The sequence below is a fragment of the Lichenostomus cassidix genome, chromosome 12, assembly GCF_008360975.1.
Source record: "Lichenostomus cassidix isolate B80296 chromosome 12, HeHo_3.0, whole genome shotgun sequence".
Lineage (NCBI taxonomy): Eukaryota > Metazoa > Chordata > Aves > Passeriformes > Meliphagidae > Lichenostomus > Lichenostomus cassidix.
In genome coordinates, this window is record NC_139493.1 from 1465516 (window position 1) to 1485196 (window position 19681).

General features: G+C 45.0%; 1 protein-coding gene across 1 annotated transcript; it reads right to left on the reverse strand.

The window, feature by feature from the left end:
* Positions 1-1295: 1295 nt before the first annotated feature.
* LOC146431520 (histone-lysine N-methyltransferase SETMAR) lies at positions 1296-3900 on the reverse strand. The gene is made up of 2 exons (XM_085072242.1): positions 3801-3900; positions 1296-2536 (listed from the first exon to the last, which is right to left on the reverse strand). The coding sequence occupies exons 1-2, from the start codon at positions 3885-3887 to the stop codon at positions 1742-1744; spliced, it is 882 nt and encodes a 293-aa protein (XP_084928368.1). The 5' UTR covers positions 3888-3900; the 3' UTR covers positions 1296-1741.
* Positions 3901-19681: the final 15781 nt, after the last annotated feature.

Genomic DNA, 19681 nt, shown 5'->3' on the forward strand with positions numbered 1-19681 from the left:
AGAGGCTAACACTGCATCTTATCAAGGAAACTAAGGTAAACACCAAGAAGGATTTTGTTTAGCAAATAGCAAAATGCCCTTTATTCCTGGTCAGTATCAGGTTAATCACAGTGGTTTGGGCTGGAAGGGACATTAAAGCTCATCTTGTTCCAAGTCCTCTCCCCAGAGCAGGAGTTCTTCAGTTTGCTCAGAGGTGCATTGCTGAATTAACCTGATCTGTCAATAGGAAATGACATCTCCCAATAAATATTGAAATATTGATAATCATTACTGCTCATTGAGAGTAGACAGGATTAACACTTTTAGCTTTTAGCTGTTTGCCTGGATTCCTTGTGAAAGAGCACACTGAGCTGGGAGCGACAGCTCAGTCCTTCAGTGGCACCAATCTTTCAGGTCCAAATCAAAGTTGTCTTTAATTTAAAAATGAAGTTACTGATAGCCTGCAGCACAGCTTATCCCCACGAGATGTACTCCCTTGTGTGTGTGTTATGTCAAAGGGTATGAAAACAGGTAAAGATCCAACTGTCCAGAGCAAATAACTGAGGGTTTGTGCTGCTGATGGCACAGTGTGACATGAATAAAAAGCTGTGTTGCAGTTTGTCCATCTTAAATAGCAAAACCAGCCTGTGTGAAGCTTCCTTAATTTGATCTTTGCATAAAGGAAGTGAAGGAACATGCACTTACAGGATGTGCCCATCTGGCAATGCATCCCTGGTGGAAGGAGGTGCTCAGAAAAGCACCTTAGAGCTGGACAAGGATGATGCAAAGATGCAAGGACCTTCTCCCTGTGCTGGGAAAGACCAGGCCTTGCTTAATGCTGCCTGGCCCTGGAGCAGTGAAAACATGACTCAGCTAGCAGCTGTAAGAACCCTTGTGTATCTGCCAGCTGTTCAACATGAACACAAATCTGTTGTTCCAATGCACTTCTGTATTTCTACTTCAGTCAATTGTCAGCATCATCCTGCTTCGTGCTGCAGGGGCTGGATTTGCTTCCTGAGCATGTACTGACAGTGCTGGGGAGAAACAGATGTGCTGTGATGGCAGAGATCTGATCAGAGCAGCCTCGAGGCTGAGGTGATTAAAAAAGATGGGATGTTGTGCTCCTCAGAGACTGCAGTCCTGCACCACTTCCACAAAGCTAAAGGGGAGTGGAACAGCCAGTCAGTCACAGTCTGCTTGGGGCATGCAGCTGCATGGGATTGCAGCTGGGAAAGGGACACCAAGTATTAAAGCTACTCTTTTTACATTCACGATAATTAGTTATTATATTTGTCGAACAAAAAAAATACAGCAAGTAATTAAAAAACAATAATTTAATGAATTTTAAGAAATCTGATGCCTTTCTTGCAAATGTCATGATTCATGGTGTCATTTTCTTGTGCCATTTGTAGTGACTTTTCTTGCTGTTACCACATGTCCTGTCCATCTACAAGTGCTAAAGGGTACCAACTCTTTCTAAAGGGTACAAACAGAGAGAGCTGCTTTAGCATACAGCAAACTATCAGAGGAAAACCAGACAAAACCACCAGGCCTGGTTTAGTCACCGATTTTGGAACATCTTGAAGCTCTAATAATCCCTTGTACTATCCACCTTCAAAAGTCCTTGAATAGGATGTTCATGAGATTGTCAAAACCTTGCCTGCTGCTACTCAAACTCACATGTGCTCTTCATTGGAACACAGAGAGTTTTATTTAACTACTAGAGAAATAATATTTTTTAGGTGTGCTTAAAGCTGCAAGGCTATGGAGAAGTTCCTGGTGTGGAAAAGAGAGAGCTGTCCCAAGGTAGGAAGGAAGCACATGTGCGAGAACCACAGTAGCAAGGTTTTCTCAGGCTGTTCTCTTCCTCCAGAGGTTTGTGTTCTCTGCTAGTTTCTGGGAAATTGTGGAATCTTCCAGAGTAATCATAGCAAAGTTCCTCTCCAGCAGAAATATCAGTGGCTGCAAAAAGTGCCAGTTTGGGCACCATGGAGTCAACTCTGACAGGCACCATGAATAAATTAGGCTCACAGGAGTGGTTCAGGAATCTGCCCACGTTCCCAACGTGGGTTGGATCCACAAAGGTCTCCATGACCCTCCCGTCGTGCAGGTGCTCCCTCACGGCTATGATGTAGTTTGGGTCCTGTGGTTTCTGGGCCTGGATTCTCCTTCGAGCCTCAGCCAGGCCCAGCACCTCTCCAGCATACTCACAGACGAAGCTGCCCTCGGGGATGGGCTGCAGCGTGCGCACTGCCCAGCCCTTGCTGTCGGTGCGGAACACCTGCAGCCGCAGGCGCAGCCCGCGCTGCACCAGCCGGTTCTGGCAGCTCTCCCCGCAGCGGCACAGGCTGTTGCACTCAAACACGGGCCGGGAGAACTGCTGCTGCTCCTGCTCCTGCTCGGCCGGCCGGAGGCGCAGCCCGCTGTAGTTGTCCCCGCGGCACAGGCAGGGGCACTCGGCAGCCACGCAGGAGGCTCTGCGGCAGGAGCAGCCCGGCAAGGTGATCTCCGTGGGGTCGAGCTCTCCGTCTGCTCCGGGCACGCTGTCGGGGCTGTACTGCAGAGAGAACACGAGTCACAGCCTTGCCAGCAGCACTGCTTGAAACCAGCATGGTTAACAAGTTTGTGGCTGGCAATGACTGATCTCAGAACTCAAATCATGAATGCTTCATCTTTCTGTAAACTTCCAATTCACACTTGTCTGAAATGTCTAGAAGAATGCAAATTAGATACTCCACACAGACCAAAAGAATTGATAGTCTTGTCAATACCTGAATTTCTCAAAATAGCCCCCCAGCCATAAAAAATGCTTAGCAGAAAAAAACTAGCAAATTAGATCTACTCTACTATATAATATTTTCATTTATAGACATATCAAAGGTATTTATTTATGGATGTATTTATTTGCAGAATTACCAAGGTATTGTTAATCTCTTCACACTTCAAAATGCTCAGTAAGTTACTTCTAAGGTTAATCTACAGGTATTCTAAGCCACAGAATTTTTAAATACACGTTTATGTTCAAAACGAAGATTCAAATTGCATTCAAACTTCCTCCTAATTCCGGTAGAAAATCAGGTTCTCGACATTACACTAACGCCCCCAGCAGGTGAATGGTTATACAACCACAGACTGATACAAACCAAAACCTGACAGAAACTGCTCCGTTTGAAAACCAAGATCTAAACACAGCCACGGGTATATTTCCACTCCTTTCTCAGCATTCAGCTTTATTTCGAAGCCTGCAGGATGTGCTATCACTAAATATTACATTTCACAGCACCTTGTACCTGTGTGTACCTGATGAAAGATGACAGAGCATTTGCAAGTTTCTTCTTTTTATAAACATCAGCTTCTCAGTCACTTGGCTTTTCTCAAATGCAAGTTTAATAGTCCCTATTCCTCAATGATCGCGAGTTTTCCCACTTGGGTAAAATATGCGACACCAGGAAATTTAGGGAGATTTAGGGGGTTTGTGGGGATCACATTTTTATGTTTTCCTCAGGCTCATTTGGAAGCTTCTTCAGTCTGCTTTACAGAGGCTCCCTAACACCACCAAGCAAACTCCTAGGCAACCTGGTGCGACAGGACAAGGGGGAACGGAGTCAAATGAAAAGAGAGCAAGTTTCGATTAGATATTAGGGACAAATCCTTCCCTGGGACGGTGGGGAGGCCCTGGCACAGGCTGCCCGGAGAAGCACAGGCTGTCCCATGGCTGGCAGTGTGCAAGGCCGGGCTGGAGGGGCCTGCGGCGTGAGGTGTCCCCGCAGAGGCAGGTGTCCCCGCCCGGCTCTCCTCCCGCTGTCCCGCTGTCCCGGTACCTGGAAGGCCGGCGGGCTCTCCCCGGGCGGCCACAGCTCCACAGCCACAGCCTCGCTGCCGCCGCTCAGCTCCGCGCGCGCCGCCATGCCCGCGCCGCCCCGCCCCACGGCCCTGCGCCCATTGGCTGCGCGCCGCCGGCGCCGCTCGCTGATTGGGCAGAGCAGCGACTGACAGCGGCGCGAGCGGGCGGTGTCTCGTGCTGCCCCACCTCAGAGCGGCGGGCGCTGTGATGGAGCTCCGCCCCAGTAAATTGTGTGATGGAGCTCCGCCCCAGTAAATTGCGTGATGGAGCTCCGCCCCGCCCGGTAAATTGTGTGATGGAGCTCCGCCCCAGTAAATTGTGTGATGGAGCTCCGCCCCGCCCAGTAAATTGTGTGATGGAGCTCCGCCCCGCCCAGTAAATTGTGTGATGGAGCTCCGCCCCAGTAAATTGTGTGATGGAGCTCCGCCCCGCCCAGTAAACTGTGTGATGGAGCTCCGCCCCAGTAAATTGTGTGATGGAGCTCCGCCCCGCCCCGCCCGGTTAATTGTGTGATGGAGCTCCGCCCCAGTAAATTGTGTGATGGAGCTCCGCCCCAGTAAATTGTGTGATGGAGCTCCGCCCCAGTAAATTGTGTGATGGAGCTCCGCTCCGCCCGGTAAATTGTGTGATGGAGCTCCGCTCCGCCCGGTAAATTGTGTGATGGAGCTCCGCCCCGCCCTGAGTTGTTTTAATTCTTCATGTAGCTGTCAATCCTTCCTTATTTTGAGGGTATACGGGATTTTTTTCTCTTTTTTTCTTTTTTCTTCTTTTTTTTTTTAAATTTTAACAAGTTACTGTTAGTGGATGGGAATGCTGAGTGGATGGGAACAAGTTAACGCTGAGCGGATGGGAAGCTGAGCCCCCAGGCAGGGAGGCAGCGCCACACGCTCCTGTCCTGGGGATGGGAACAGCCATGGACTTGGCTTTGGGCAGGACATAATCCAGCCTTCTGCATGGTGGGAGACACGAGTCCATGGAAACAAGTTCTGGCTTGGAGTCACAGACCGGTTTGGGTTGGAAGGGATATTAAAGCTCATCCAGTGCCACCCCTGCCATGGCAGGGACACCTTCCACTGTCCCAGGTGCTCCAAACCCTGTCCAGCCTGGCCTTGGACACTGCCAGGGATCCAGGGGCAGCACAGCTTTTCTGGGCACCCTGTGCCAGGGTCTCACCCTGCTCACAGCCAAGAATTTATTCCTAGTCTGTCATCTAGACCTGGCTCAGGGAGATCCTGCCAGTGCTATGTACGATATTGTTCTAAAGTGTCTCACATTATCTCCTTCTGAGCTGGAAACTGCCCTGTGTCTTGGGGAAACAAAGCCAGCCTTGTGTTGCCATGGTTTTGTATTTGCCCCCTCACTCAGGTGTTTTGTGTTAAGGAAGCTCTTGGCATCATTTCACCTCCTTTTTTTTCCTTTGTGTGAACCATGTGTTTCCATTTGGAAATCAATTTCACACCCATAAATACCACTCCCAGCAGAAGTAGGAGAGAACTTTCTGGAGTGTGTTCTGTGCTCCTTGGACGAGGTGTTACTCATGTCTTCTCCTCCCCAGGCTCATTACTGATGTGGCTTTTCTGCAACGTTCAGGAAATGGAAGGAGTTGTCACCTGTTTCATCCCCTTTCTCCTGACTGGAAGAGGAGCTGAGCAGCAGCAGGAAAATGAGTGAGTTTGAACAGTGCAATCTGTGTTTATGTGGTATGATGAAGCTAGTTGATGGGAAGATAATGAAAGGGTTGTTTATTGCATTGAGGCTGTAAGAGAAGGGAAGGTATGGAAGAGGCATTTCTAGAGGTTTGTGCCTCCCAGTATCTGGTCTGTATAATTTTTGGGCAAGACTTTCACCAATTTAAGCCTGTAGCATTAGTGCTTCATAACTGATCAGAGTGCATGTGGTGGAAGAGTTTAAACACAGCCTGTGTTTCTGGGTTTGTCCACCCAAGCAGCAACACAGCTGCTCCTCGTGGTGCCTCCAAGCTCAGCCTCCTGGGGCTGGCTGCTCTCACTGAGTCCCTCCAGTGTGGGGAAGGTGGCAGATCAGCTTTATGAGAGATGCTGAAATGTTGAGTGATTGGAGATATTAAAATGCACTTCAGTTTAGGGCTTTCTGTTATTACCAAGTTGACCTTTAGATCAAGACACTGTAATTTGGCTGCTGATCCACAGTGCCAGATGGAACTCTCTACCATTTTGAAATGATTGAAGCAATGAGTCATTACTCTGTTGTAGAAGAAACAGATTGCTTATATGTACAGAAGAGGGGTTTGGAAATCTGCAAAAGGTCATGGAAAGCCCCATGTTTTCCTTCTCCTTATCCTCCCAGGGCTCCTGTTGTATTGAATTGTGAATGGGTTAAACTGCTGAGAGGTCCAGGGTGGGTGAAAAATGGGTGAAAGCTTGTTTTCGTTTGTTATGTAAAGGTGTTGTAGAAGGAAAGCTGAAAATGGAGCAGAAAGAGTGAACTGGAGGTGAACTTTGTCATGCTGAACTGAAGCACCTGGTGCAGCTGAGGATTTCTTTTGCAGCACATTCTGCTGTCTCTAGGATGAGACTGCAAATCCCTCTAGTTATGTTGCATGCATTAGGCTGTTGGATTTTCTCCCTATACAAATAATGCTTTCTGCTCATAAATAATTTTTGTTATGCCTCTCTGCACTTCCTTGGATTTCTTAATATTCTTCTGATAATTGGAATTTGGATGGTTAACTGTGAGTTTGTGTCTTCACCGAGTTTTGGTGGCTGAGGCTCTGTGTTGTAACAAAGTAGTGGAACTCAGCAGGGTGTGAACCTGTGAGCCAGCAACTTGCTTTAAAATTTTACATTGCACGTGGTTTCTGTTGGACTTTGTTCTGAATAGTCTGTTCAGATGCTTTTCAGATATTGAAAGTTGCTATTTTACGCTAAAAAGGAGCATATCTCCTGTGTGATATACTGGAGATGCCTCCTGAAGTGTTGCTCAAGCCGTGGCATTGAGCACAGACATTCCAAAGGGACTTCAGTCTGTCATTCCCTGGCTGAGAGTTTTAACTTCCTTATCTGTGCTTGCTTTAAGCTGTGTCTCCTCCTTCCTGTAGCTAATCTTAGATACTACTTTTTTAAAATTTTAATTCCCCTATTTAAAGACTCTTCTCTTTGTGCTGCTCTTCTTTTCATGTCAGGTTTAACTTTTCCTTTGATTTGACCTTCTTTTATGGATAATCATCTCCGTCAGGTTGGTGGGCAGGTACTCTGTATCCTTCTCCCAGTCTCTTGTGCCCATTAGAATATTGATTTGCAGAGAGTGAAGTATAAAAAGTCAATATCCCATTAAGTGGAGTAAATGACAATGTTCAGACTGGACAAGATCAGACTGGTGTCTGCACACTGAGGTGGGGTTGGCTGGGCAGCTAAGATAAAACCATATCCTGGTAGAGTTTTGTTCACATGTGTTTGTGGCAAACAGCTACATCTTAAGTGCTTGTAATGCAAAAAGATGCTTTGACTTATTAAGACACTTGCAGTTTATTGGGTTTTTTTTTTTTTACTAGTAAACCAGTAGAATAAAAATGTTTTGCAGAGCATTTAGACAAGATGTATAGACAGGACCAGTCTCACATGTCATAATAGTATCTGCTCTGAAGTGCTCAGAATTGTGGAGAGACCAGGTATAAAGGTTTTTTTTTGTTTTTTGTCAGTATGAGATACCTGCCACATAAAGGTGATGTCTGCAGCTCACCCACCTGCCTCAGCAGTCTGAAAAAGGGGAACCAAACCACACATCCTTGTGTTTTGCACTTTTGAACCATTCTCGGAGCAGTCTGCAGTTTTTTTATCATGTGCTCCTTGTGTTTCAGAGCCAATCACAAACACCTGAGAGACCACAGGTGCAATTCCTCGTTGTGCACCTGATTAAAACGTAATAACCGCATTAACACTCGCTGCTAATTGCTCAGCTGGGAAACTGGGGTTTGTCTGCAGCTGAATCCGTTTGTGCTTTGCAGGCTGTGCAGCCCCTGAAGTGCCCTCTGGCTGAGGGTTTGCAGTGTGTGTGGCTGCTGTGGCTGAGTGTCCCCAGCCCTGCTGCACTGGCAGGGTCACTGCTCAGCCCTGGCTCCTGCTGCGTGCTAATGAGCTGCCTAAACCTTCCTGAAGGAAACGCACGCTGCAAGGAGGGCTCTGCTAATGATGCTTGGAAATCCCGGCAAGGAGAAGTTGAAGATCAGTTTATTTAAGCGTGTCTTAGCTGTGCAGAGAGGGCTGACCTTGGAAAATGCTGTGTTTGAATAACACAGTTTATCAAAATATCTCCAAGTGCTTTTGCAGAGAGATTTGAACTTTGTTTCCTTTCTTGTCCAGATAAGGAAACTGACTCAGGAACACATGAAAGAAATGCAGCAGTGGTTGAGCTCTTGGCTATCCCAGGGCTCTGTGTTTCATTCTTCCCTGTGTGCTGCTCTTACAGCATCGATTGGGTAATGGGAACCATAAATCTCTTTGCCAATACATGGGCACTCATAAACTCCTGACTTTGAGATGAGTAAAAAAGTTTTATAACTTAACATTTTGTCACATCCTTGGATGTAAGCAAACAAGTTAGAGCTATGGGAACAATTCAGCTGTCACCATGCAAATGGCTTCCTGATCAATAGTAATGTGTTTTTATGAAAATTAATCTTGGGATGTATTTCAGGCAATTAAATTCCCACCTACGAAGTATTTTGGCCTGGCAGCAGCAGGTGAGCCACTTGCAAAGACTAGATGGACCACCCATCTCCTGACTAAAACTGCTGATGTTTTGCAGGGAATCTTTCCTGAGTGTATTATTCTATTTTTGTTAATAGAGGAAGCCATAGAACAGCATGCCAGTTAAAGAGACTTCTGTGTAAAAGTATTTCTTCAAAAGAAACTCATTACCAAGTGAGACACAGAGCTGCCTCCCAGACTGGACAAATTTTTTCCCTTTGAAGTGCACATCAAATTCCTTCTGTGCTCCCCATCTGCCTTGTATGAACGAACTTCATTTGACACCAGTGACCTCTGGCATTTCCCTCTGGGTGAGGGAAGCATATTTGCACACCATTCAAGTCTTTTATGGACTACATATGTAATAGGCAGTTCCAGGGGATTGAAGCCAGTGTTTAAATGGATGTTTTAGTACTACAGCAGGCTCAGCAAACTTCTGCTGTGAAATGTGGTTGGTGGTTTCACTTAATGTGCTGCTGCTCTTCAGCTGTTTGCCAGTGGCAGAACTGCACATTCTGTCTGAGTAAATGGAGCTGAGGGAGGATCCCCACGGATTTGCTGGCCTGTCTGCCCCCAAAGTGTGTGTTGTGCAGCTCCTCTGGCCCTTGCCTGGGCAGGGGGGTCAGGGTCATGTGTGGTTAGTGGGATGTGGTGGCTTCTGGATTTTTGCAAGACTGCTTCCAGTGTCTTCAGCCCCACAGCAGATTGCCTGCAGCAGCTTGAGTTCTGTTGTCACCCAGAGAGTGCTTTCCTTGACACCCAGGTGGCTGTGCCAGGTCCTGTGTGTCAGTGACCCTGTGTATTGTGGGACACTCAGCTGACTGAGGTGATGCTCTGGTCCCTCTTAGAGCTGGCAGTGACACAGTGACGGTGGCACCCTGTCAGCAGCTCCCTGGGGCAGCCTCAAAGGTGCTCACAGCCTCCCTGCCAACTCTCAGAGCTGGGGCTGTGTGGTGTTAATGTTTATTTTAGGGGTTTTCTTAGCCTTTACACTGCACATCCCCAGGGGATCCTGCTGCACACAGGCAGGGAAGGTTGACAGGGCCAGGGTCTGTACTTTATTGTGTTTTGTGAAGGTGTGTTCTCCATTATTCAGGGTGTTCCCAGACCCCCACCTGGTTTTCCTTTGACACACAATTGCTTTGCCATCCCTGCTGAAGATGATTGGGTCACAGAAAAGGCCAGGTGTGTACATGAGTGTTCTGGAGGACACCTCTGTGTATCAGTGTTCCCTGGATGTGTGGATATACACATTTCATAGTGTTTTCATCTCAATTTGCCCCAAAAGATTGTATTGAGTGACTGTATTGGAGTTGAGACTCTAGATGCTTCCTTTTCCCCCCCCAGATCTCATCTCTATACCTCATAAAATAGGATGTAATGATTTTTTTTTTAATGTCCTTTTTAAAATAAGTTAGTTTCCTGCTCTTGATTTCTCATCCCTAGTATGGTCTATTGCCTGTAGTAAATACTCTTGTTGGAGTAGCTCTTTTTGGTGGTTTGCTGCCAGTTGTGTGTTTCATTGTTTCATCTTGCTGGTTAATGTCCCTCAAGTATTGGAATGCAAGACATCTGAAAATGCACAGAAGCAAAGGCTGATGGAAAATCGTAGTGCTTTGTGAATAAATAGAAGGTTGAGTCAGGAATAATCACTTTTATCTCAAGCAAATGTTGGGTCAGGCATGATGGATCATGGAAAAAGTCCTTCTAGTCCTCATCACATGTAGCATCTTGGGCTGAGCCTTTCCTTTATTAAGTGGCTTAACAGTAAGAAAAATGGGTTAGGGTTTGGTTCTGCCCCCTCAAGCAACATTTGCTTAGTATATTACAAATTTTTCACTGTGATGGTTCTGCACTCTTTATACTTTCAAAAAGATTATTTTGCATTTTTTTTCCATTGGCATTGTTGAAAAAGATATGTTTTGAGAATAAAAATGTCCCTTATCTTGTCTTGCTGCTCCATAACTGTACTTTGATTTAAATGAAACCCATAATTTTTCCTTGTTGGTAGGACAACAGAAAACATAAAGGTGAAATTAGAATAGGAATATAGATTAATGTTAACTGTGTATGCTGTGGTTAAATAAATCACCTAATGATTATAGAATAATAACTTAGTGTGGCCTGCAGTCGGACAGGATGCTTTTAAGAGGGGAGGAGCAGTATAAAGAGAGAATCATGTGTGTTTAATGTAGTATTTCACTGTGATAGTAAATCAATCCCCCTCATCAAATTACCCAAACAAATTTGAGTGTGTGTGTATCCAGGGCAATTAATAAACCATCTTGTATAGGACTGAGATATGTAGTTTTGCACTGTAACCTTTAAATATAATTTATCTCAAAGGCGTAATGCTTAAATGTTAAATGTTCCTTCTCAAAGCAAATTTAGGGAGGAAAAAAAGAAATAATGCCTTACTGAAAAAAAAGCTTATGTAGGATTTCAGTTTCTTCATAATTAATTACCCTTCAGAGCTATTAATTTTTATATAATCCCTCAATTTTTATCCTAATGTTCTATGCCACACTGTATTGTGTGGCTTTAAACTGATAGAGAGTAGGTTTAGATGAGGTATTAGGAAGAAAATCTTCCCTGGGAGGGTGGGCAGGCCCTGGCACAGGGTGCCCAGAGAAGCTGTGGTGCCCCTGGATCCCTGGCAGTGTCCAAGGCCAGGCTGGACAGGGCTTGGAGCAGCCTGGGACAGTGGAAGGTGTCCCTGCCATGGCTGGGGTGGGATGGGATGGAACTGTTCAGGGATTCTCTGAAGACCTCTCAGTCTCAGGGAATTATTCCCAGTGCAGTGCAGCTAACTGGGAGCCATGAGACCCTCGTGGGGCTCCCTCTGTACCCTGGAGCATGGGTGAGGCTCATTAATGCCAGCACTCACAGCAGGTGCTTCCATACAAACCTAACACTAAACCACAAACGGGAAGCTCCCAGGGAGATTTCAGGGGAGTCTGCAGGTGGGAAGTGAACTTCTCAGGAATGTGTTGCTGAGCTCATTCGTGCTGCTCTGACTGCCCTTCACGAGCATGTCCTTTGCATACAGCCCACATCACCAAGTGCTGAGCAGGCAGGATGGAGTGAATGCTGTTCCTGTTTGGAAAACAGCTGGAGCACTGTGGAAAGTCTGCTCAGATTTTAGTGGAGCATTAGCTGGGTTTAAACAGAGTAGCATAGCAAGGTCTGCAATTCTTCTCCCTATTACCAGAGTGAAAATAGTGATACAACTCCTGTAATACAGAGCAGCAAAATAATTTATGCCAGTGGTCTTACAATTGTGATGTTCTTGCTGCTAATTTTGCCATGTCCAAGGAGGTGATGAGCACTGGAGGGAGGGCTGAGCTGCCTTCTTGGCCAGGCAGCTGTGCTTTTGCTGTTGTGGACTAGTCAGCTCTGACCACATTACATGAAACGTGGACAAAGTGAAAAGCAATCTTGCTTTCAAAGGATTGTTGGTGACCTTTAAATTAGGGCTGGGAGTCTCATCATAAACTGCCAGGGCAGGAGACATGACTTATTCCCCTTTCCCTTGGAACTGGAAGGTTGTTTTCACTGAAATTACCACTTTTCACAGAAAGGTCAAATCCATATAGCTGCATCTTGAGGAGGTAGTCAGTGACCTTGTTTATATCCCAGTGTTTGCCACTTCATAATTCTGGGGGGTTTTTACACATCTTGCTGTTATCATTCTTCTATACCATTGCAAAGAGCTGCATTTCATGGGCTTGGTGTTGAACTGCTGCAAATTGTTTCTGTTCACTGAGATGGAATAATGGTAAATGACCCTGGTGCAGGGCTTGGTGCTTTGCAGGAGCTGTTTAACTGCTTTCTGGCTGCTGTCTCCCTAAAAACCAGTGCTTGGAGACTGTTTTAGGGCTGGGACTTTGTTGGGCCTACCAAGACTTTGTTGTGTGTTGTAGTTGATGTCTTGCACATAGTTACAGAAATAATTAATAACATTTGAGACTCATCCCAATTTGCTTGGGATTTCAGTAGGACTAAATTCTCAAATTGTTTTAGGGACTTGCACTTAGATTAGATTTTACAGCTCTGAGTCGGATAAAAAACCTCTCTTGCAAAGGCTTGACCAAGGTATTTAGAAAATAAAAACCCCAACTCACTGCCATTTAGGGTATGTTATTTGTTGTTTTATATACTTGAAAGAAGTAAGAACTTTAAGCCATGTTTTTGCCCACAGCTCTGATGGTAAAGCATGGGTAAAATCTTGACTTCAGAATAGTGGTAATGTGCTACTTATACAGGCTGGTTGAAAAAATCATTTACTCTTTTGTACGAAAGTTTTTAAAAAGGGGAGAGGTTAGACCACATTTGAACTCTTAGTAGTAGTTTTTTGAATATGTGTAACATAAAGTACAAGTCGTGAGAGTCAGGGAAGTAAAACGGATATAGACAAACTCTTCACCTAGCGTTTCAATCGGTTTTTATTTGGCGTGTAAGAGAAACATGTCTCTCTCTATATTTGTAGCTTCTGATGTCTTGTTAATGTCAATGTATTCGTGTGCTTGTTACGTTGTTATCTAAACATCTGCCAAGAGATGGCGATGCAATGCTGCTCCACGAGCTGCCTGAGCCTGTCGGGAGGTCTGGGAGCTGGGAAAATACTGAGGTTGCTTCCCGAGGTTTTTGCTGGCCTCTCCTAGAACAGACCGACATTTAGCGGCTCACTTCATACAAGCTGCGAGTTAAAAAAAAAAATAAGCAAAATTAAAATGATTGTCTGCTTTGTAGTACTCTGTCAGCTCTGGGAAGTTTCACTTCCACCTTGCATGCAGAGTGCTTTTCTTAACTTGTGCTTTGGCTGGGAAAGAGTTAATTGTGGTTTTAGCAGCTGGTTCAGTGCTGTTTCACTCGAGAGAAATCCGAAGGCAACTCTTAGGCTGGCATCATTTGTATCCCATGTACAGCTGAGGTACATCCTCCTGACAGTAGTGGAACACTGATTTCTGTTAGCCAGGGAATATTCAAAAGCATAATTCGTTTTGTTTTTTTTTTTACCCCCTCAAATGAATCCCCTTGTATTCATGAATCCCCTTGCCTTCCTGCTAGGTGCTGCATGGATTCAGGTGAGGCAAGGCTTGTAGGGAAGGGTAATCCCCCTTATTTGTCAGAGTTACAAGGCTTCTGATGTGAAAACCCTTCTTCTGATCTCTGTTGTGCAGCCCCACGCTCCAGGTGCACCAGAACACAGAGCTGTTAATGCTGAAAAACTTCCTTTTGGTCTCCTGAATACCAAAGTGCATCTTGGAGAAGGTGGGTGGGAGATCAGAGGGATCCAGCTGCAGAGTGCTGTTTCCCTGTTAATCTGAGATGGCCTGGATGCCTGCAGGAGGCTTTGTTCTGTTCTGGGGGGCTGTGCCTGTGTTTGGCAGGGTGAAGGCAGTAAGAGTTTATCAGAGCTGGTACCTTCTGTACCTCCACGTGTAATTCAGTTTCTGCTGTCAGGCAGAGGCAGGCTGGAGGTTACAGTTGTTGGGTGATGTGCTGCTGGAGCTCTGACTGGGAAGAAAAGTCCCTCAGGAAGGAGAATAACCCTCCTGCCCTGAGCCTCCCTCTCCCAGTGTCCCGTGGGATTCACACACTGCTGGTGTGCTGCACTGTCATCTGCTGCCACTGACTGGGAAAGGATCTATTCATGCTGGAAGTGTCTTCTTGGACAATGTGTCTCATTTTAAAACAGGTATTTGGAGAGAAAACTCCTCTGTTAGTGCAGTTTGTTGCTAAAATCTGAGGCTACTTCTGTGACCCTGGCACTAGAGTGTGTAGTAGCCATGACTAAGCACTGTGGTCCTTCTTGTCTCTAGAAAATATATTTGGGTATCTCTGAAGAAACAGTAATAGTGGGGTTTTGTTTGCTTTTATTTTAATAAACCCTTATTTTACTAGCACTCCAGTTGGCAGCAGGGTTCCTTAGCTTACTGCTTAAGGATTCCATTCTAACTCCCCAAAATCTCATGCATCTTCCTTTTCCTCATTTTCTGCTGTTCCACATGAATGACCTGAAAGTCATCACTAGTGGGCACAGGGCAGAAAAATCTGGTAATGAGCCTAATTTCCTTCCTCTCCAGATATCAGTGTATCTGGAGCTGTGCTGCTGGCTCTCTGTGTGTGAGAAGCTGATGCTCACCTGTCCCACTTGTGCCTGTAATTTGTAGTGTAGTTGCCCCTTTCTATGCTTCTGAGACTAATGGTAATAAACTCAAGGCTGAAATAAAATATCCTGGTGCCTCTGTGATGATGTATCAGGAAGAGAACCCAAAGACTGGGCCTATTTTCAGGCCAAAATTGTTTTGTCAGTTGAAGAGGTTCCCTTCATTCATATGGGATGTTACTACTTTAATCAATGGACTTTGTCCGTCAGGACAATTTTGTAACATGCAGTCTAAATTTTCTATGTTTTAATACTGTTTGCTAATGTCTCCCTTACTATAATAAATATTTTGAATTCTTATTCCTATTTTACAGCTCTTTATAATTTATATTTCAGAGTGAATATGAGGTTTCTTATCTAGTGTGCATCTTGTTTGTTCATTTGCTCTTGAATTTAATTGGTTAAAAGCTTTAATAAATACTCTAGCCATTCTAAAGACATCCTTCACTTGAGGAAAATGAAGGAATAACCTATGCAATAAGTTACCAAAATTTGAGAACTAAACCTAAACCCATATGTCCTTCCTGGAGTCTGTTCCAAAGCCATGACTGGAATCATGCTCTCAGTGGGTTTGTCTCTGTTTGGCTCTAGTGCAGATGGCTGGCAGGAGACCAAACATTGGTTTTTGGCCAACAGGACATAAAAGTGGGAAGCTAAACTCTGAACAGGAGTCCAGAGAGGCCTGAGCCCTGATTTGTGTCAGCAGAGGCTGGTGCAGCTTCAGTGTGCTGTGCTTTTCCCTTTTTTAACCACATCAGGAGAACTTAGAAAAGAGCTGAGTGAAGGATGGGAGAAGAGAGGGCCAGAGGACAAATGACTCATCAAGGATTCCCCAGCAGGATGTGGCAGAGGATTCAGGGCTTTTGAGTGCAGCCTAATCTCCTTGCCAAAGTGGCAGAGCTGGAGCAGAGCAGCCAGACCTGCTGCTGCCATGCCTCTGCTCACTGCTGGCTCCAGCAGGGCTCTGCTCTCCCTGTGCTCAGCCAAACACAGCAAAGGCACTGCGAGTCCTGCCCTTGCCTGCAGCAGCCTTTGGGTTAGGCTTGGTTTTACACAGGAGTGAGCATCATCTTCAGCATTAAACCTTTGTCATTTTGCAGTGTTCAGGGCGTTTCACATCAAATATTCCCTAAATTCTTGTTTCTTGGAAATGATGGGCCATGTGTTGTGCCAGACTGTGTGAGGGTGCTGTGCCTCATCCCATGGAGACTGGGGCACAATGGGCAATCTGTGTTCCCACTGGCTCCAGATAAAGTGTGCTCAGCATTTGGAATCATCCCTGCTCAGGATTATCTGCACATATGCCAGGGTGGCAGTGTCTGAATGATTTCATTGCAGGGGGGCAGAGAGAGAAAAGCCTTTTGTTGGTGGTGTCCGTGCAGTGTTTGCTGCCAGGGATGGATTATTTAGTAGTGGCTGTGTTTTGTACACGTGCCTGGACAGCCCTGGGTTTGCTCCTGAGATTTTAGCTGATCCCTCCATAAACCTGTGGTCCTGGAATGCTAATAAATAGTGTATTATCATTGCCATCACAAATTTAGTTTGATAGCAGAGTATTGAGAAATTCTTCAGATTAAGGGGGAAAAGTAATTCCTATTGATACAAAAATTGAATGCAATTACCAAGGGTTTTTGCCATCTGTTGGCATTGTATAAATATATATATGTCCCCAACCACTCCAGTCATTTTGAAAATCACTTTATATTTTATCCCCTTCCATATATTTTCATGGAGTGCCCTGTTCTGTACTTCAGTTAAGTTTTATGCTAAAAACTGATTTGTTTACATTGTTTTGTATTTTCATCTATGGCTTTATTTTCCATACATGCTCAGAATACTTTGGGGGATTCTGAGGATCCATCCTCACTTCAGAACTTTTTAATTCAGGCAGCAGTTAAGGGGTAAAGAAAAAAATTCACTTGACCTAGTTATGCAACTAAAGCCTGCAGAATGTACACTGGTGGGGAGTCTCCTTGCTGGAACTGTGCATTTTGATTCCTGATTGGCTTTGTCTTTCCATCTGTTCATCTCATCTGCAGCTCCTGCACTGTCTCTCACCGAAGCTGTGATTGCTGGTGTGTTTTATTGTGTGCCAGACTGTTGGGGACTGGCTGCTGGCTTCTTTCTACTCTGCTGCTCTGCTTTTGTTCCCCTGACTCAGATCTGCCGCTCTCAGTTCCTCTCTCTTGCTCTGACAGACGCTTTCCTTCCAGGGAAAAGGCTCTGACAAGATTTTTATACAAAGTAACAAAGCCAGAATACTTTTTACTTTTTTTTTTTGCATAGGTTGTACTTTTTCCTATGGCTTTTTATCTGAGTTTGCTCGTCTTCTACCTTCACTGTGTCATTTCAAAACTTTGTGTTTCCTGTAGTTCTGTCGCATCATCTTAGTGTGATTTAGGATGTTTTCTGTTAGGGTTGAAATACCTTTTCTTTCATGGCTGTGAAAATGAGTTGAGCAGTGCTTTGAGCTGTATGTTGTGATTTATTCCTCCCACCCTTGTCCTCCATCAGGTTTGTTCCTTTTCTTAACTGTGGAAGTGTAAATGCAGAGCAGCCATACTGGTTTATGTTGGGTTACACTGGCCACCAGCTCGAGCAGAGACCTGGCTGCTGGGGTTCTTTCACTAAATGCATCACAAACTGAAAAGGAGTGGGTTTGTGTTCACAATGCTTTGTAATTTTGTGTTTTGAGTGAAATGCTGCTGCTCAGGCTTGGTCTGTGCTGAGGGGATATTCCCAAAGTGACTCCAGGATCTAAGCAAATACATAAACTTGGGATCATGAAATGCTCTTGTGGGTGTTTTTTCATTCCCTTCACTTGAGAAGGATGTACATGTGCTAAAGGAATTTGACTAAGAAATTCATGTCCAAGGTTCACATTAGAAAAAAGAGCTTTAAACTTCCTACTCTGACCATGTTTCCCTGTCTCTTCTTGCACACCCACTTTCTGTTGTTTTCTCAGGGGCTTCAGATACTTAATTAAATTCTAAGTAAAATTTTTCTATCACAATTGGCACACAGTGCTATTGACAATATAAACAAAGCACATTAATTGTTTAATGCAGGAGAGGGAGATAACAAAGAGGGGAATAAAACCCCCTTGCTCACAGGAGCTGCAGCCAGAAGTTAGTTTTGCATTTCCAACATCCTTCAGAGCAAACCCAGCAGGTTTGGGCAGGTTCAGCTCCAATATCACTCTCCATCAGTCACAAATGCAGCTCTTCCTAAGGGCAGAGATTGTAAAATGGAATGGACTCTGTTTTTTGGGAAGCCAGAATACATGAGCTATGGCACTCTTTGGCCTTAGAAGCCATAGATTGGACTGGTGGCTATTTAATGGATCCTGGCTACATTTTTAGAAGAGCCAAGTGATTGCCTTCATCCCTGGGGCCCTGGTGACTCCCAGGGGAAGCAGTAGAGCTGTCCCATTGCAATCAGCCTCTGGGAGCAGCTTCTGCTGTGCTGGCAGTGTCTGCATGTGTTTGTTATACCATGGGGAAAAGAGCTGAATTTCATCATAGGTGTAAGCTTCCTGTTGTCTATCAAGCACTCAAACTCCTTACAAATGACACAATAGTTGTTAGACCAGTTTAATTGGTTAATCACCATTGATTGTGATTTTCCTCTGTGAAAAGGAATGGTTCTCAGGTGATCCAGATATTCCTCCTTGAGATCAAGGGAATTATGACAGTTGACACCAGGTGAGAATCTGCCACTAAGGGGCATCAGGCTGGTGGTTGTTTAATTTTATGAAAATATTTTAATTCTTGTAAACTTGTTTGTAAATGACTTCCCATGACTGATTGGTTTTGTTTCACTTAATTTTGAGTGAAATAATAAAGAAATATTTTGCTTTAATGAAGTAAGAGTTGTAGCCCAGTGCTCACTACTGGAATGTGCAAAAGACTTTCAGAGTTTAAACAACATAAGAATTGAGCTGCTGAGACACTGAGCTTTAAAACAGGAATTGCTCTGTGTGTCTGAGGGATCTCTGCTTCCATGAAGACATCTGGAGTTTCTGCTTACTCTGCATATTTGATGGTGTGGAATGATTTTAAGTGTATTATTTTTGAAATATGTCAGCTTCCCCTGGCACAGGAGAGCATAATGACATTGCCTGTGACATGATTTGAGACTCAAATTCTGTTAGCCAGCGTTGCCCTGCTGGTGAAGAAGCAGTTGTACCTCAGAATGTTTTTAAATCCTTATAATGAGGCTGCTTTTGTAGATGGAATCACTTCCCTGTGGTGGCAGTGGGTGAGATGGGCACAGCTCAGTACTGAGTGCTGGACATGCCCTGTCATTTCTAAGGAAGAGCACATTTTCCCCTAGTTGGCTCTAAGTTCAGCTTGCTCAGGCTTGGGGTGTTTGATTTAACCTGAAGCCAAATCAACTTCCATCAGCTCATCTGCTGAAAGAATGAGAGAAATTTAAAAACTGTTTCAAATGTGGCACTTGCCATCTCTGACAGGCTGTTGTGTCTCTGAAATGAGGACAGGTTTAGTGCAGTGCTGTTGTAATTGCAATTTCCAGGAGCCACACAACCCTGGGAAAGGCTGGGAAGTGATACCACTAAAAGCTCCTATCTCACATCCTCTTGTTTGGGGTTTTCCATGGAGTGTCCTGAAGGCAACAGGGAAAGGTGACTCAAGCAGGGAAATGGGGGCTCTGCAGGTGACTGCACAATATTTTATTCCCCTTTTCCTCTGAGGAAGGGAGATGACCTCTAGCTTGGCTGTTCCCCCAGTCCAAGTGTAGTGTTGCTTTGAAGCCTTCCTAGGATATTTTGCCTCCCTTATGCCTTTAAGAGGAGAGGGAAAACCAGCAGCTGAAAAGTTGCTGAGCAGAACATTCTCTAAATTGCCATTCCAGAGGCTATAAGGGGAAAAAAGACCCTGAGGTGACCTACCTGTGTTTGCTTCCTGCTTGTACAACTTATTGTGTGTCAAGTGTGTTGTG

Excerpts from the sequence above, each read along its gene's own strand:
- LOC146431520 (XM_085072242.1), bottom strand. The coding sequence starts at position 3,887 with ATGGCGGCGCGCGCGGAGCTGAGCGGCGGCAGCGAGGCTGTGGCTGTG. Across the intron at positions 2,537-3,800 it reads AGAGCCCGCCGGCCTTCCAG|TACAGCCCCGACAGCGTGCC; the intron begins GTACCGGGACAG and ends TTCTCTCTGCAG.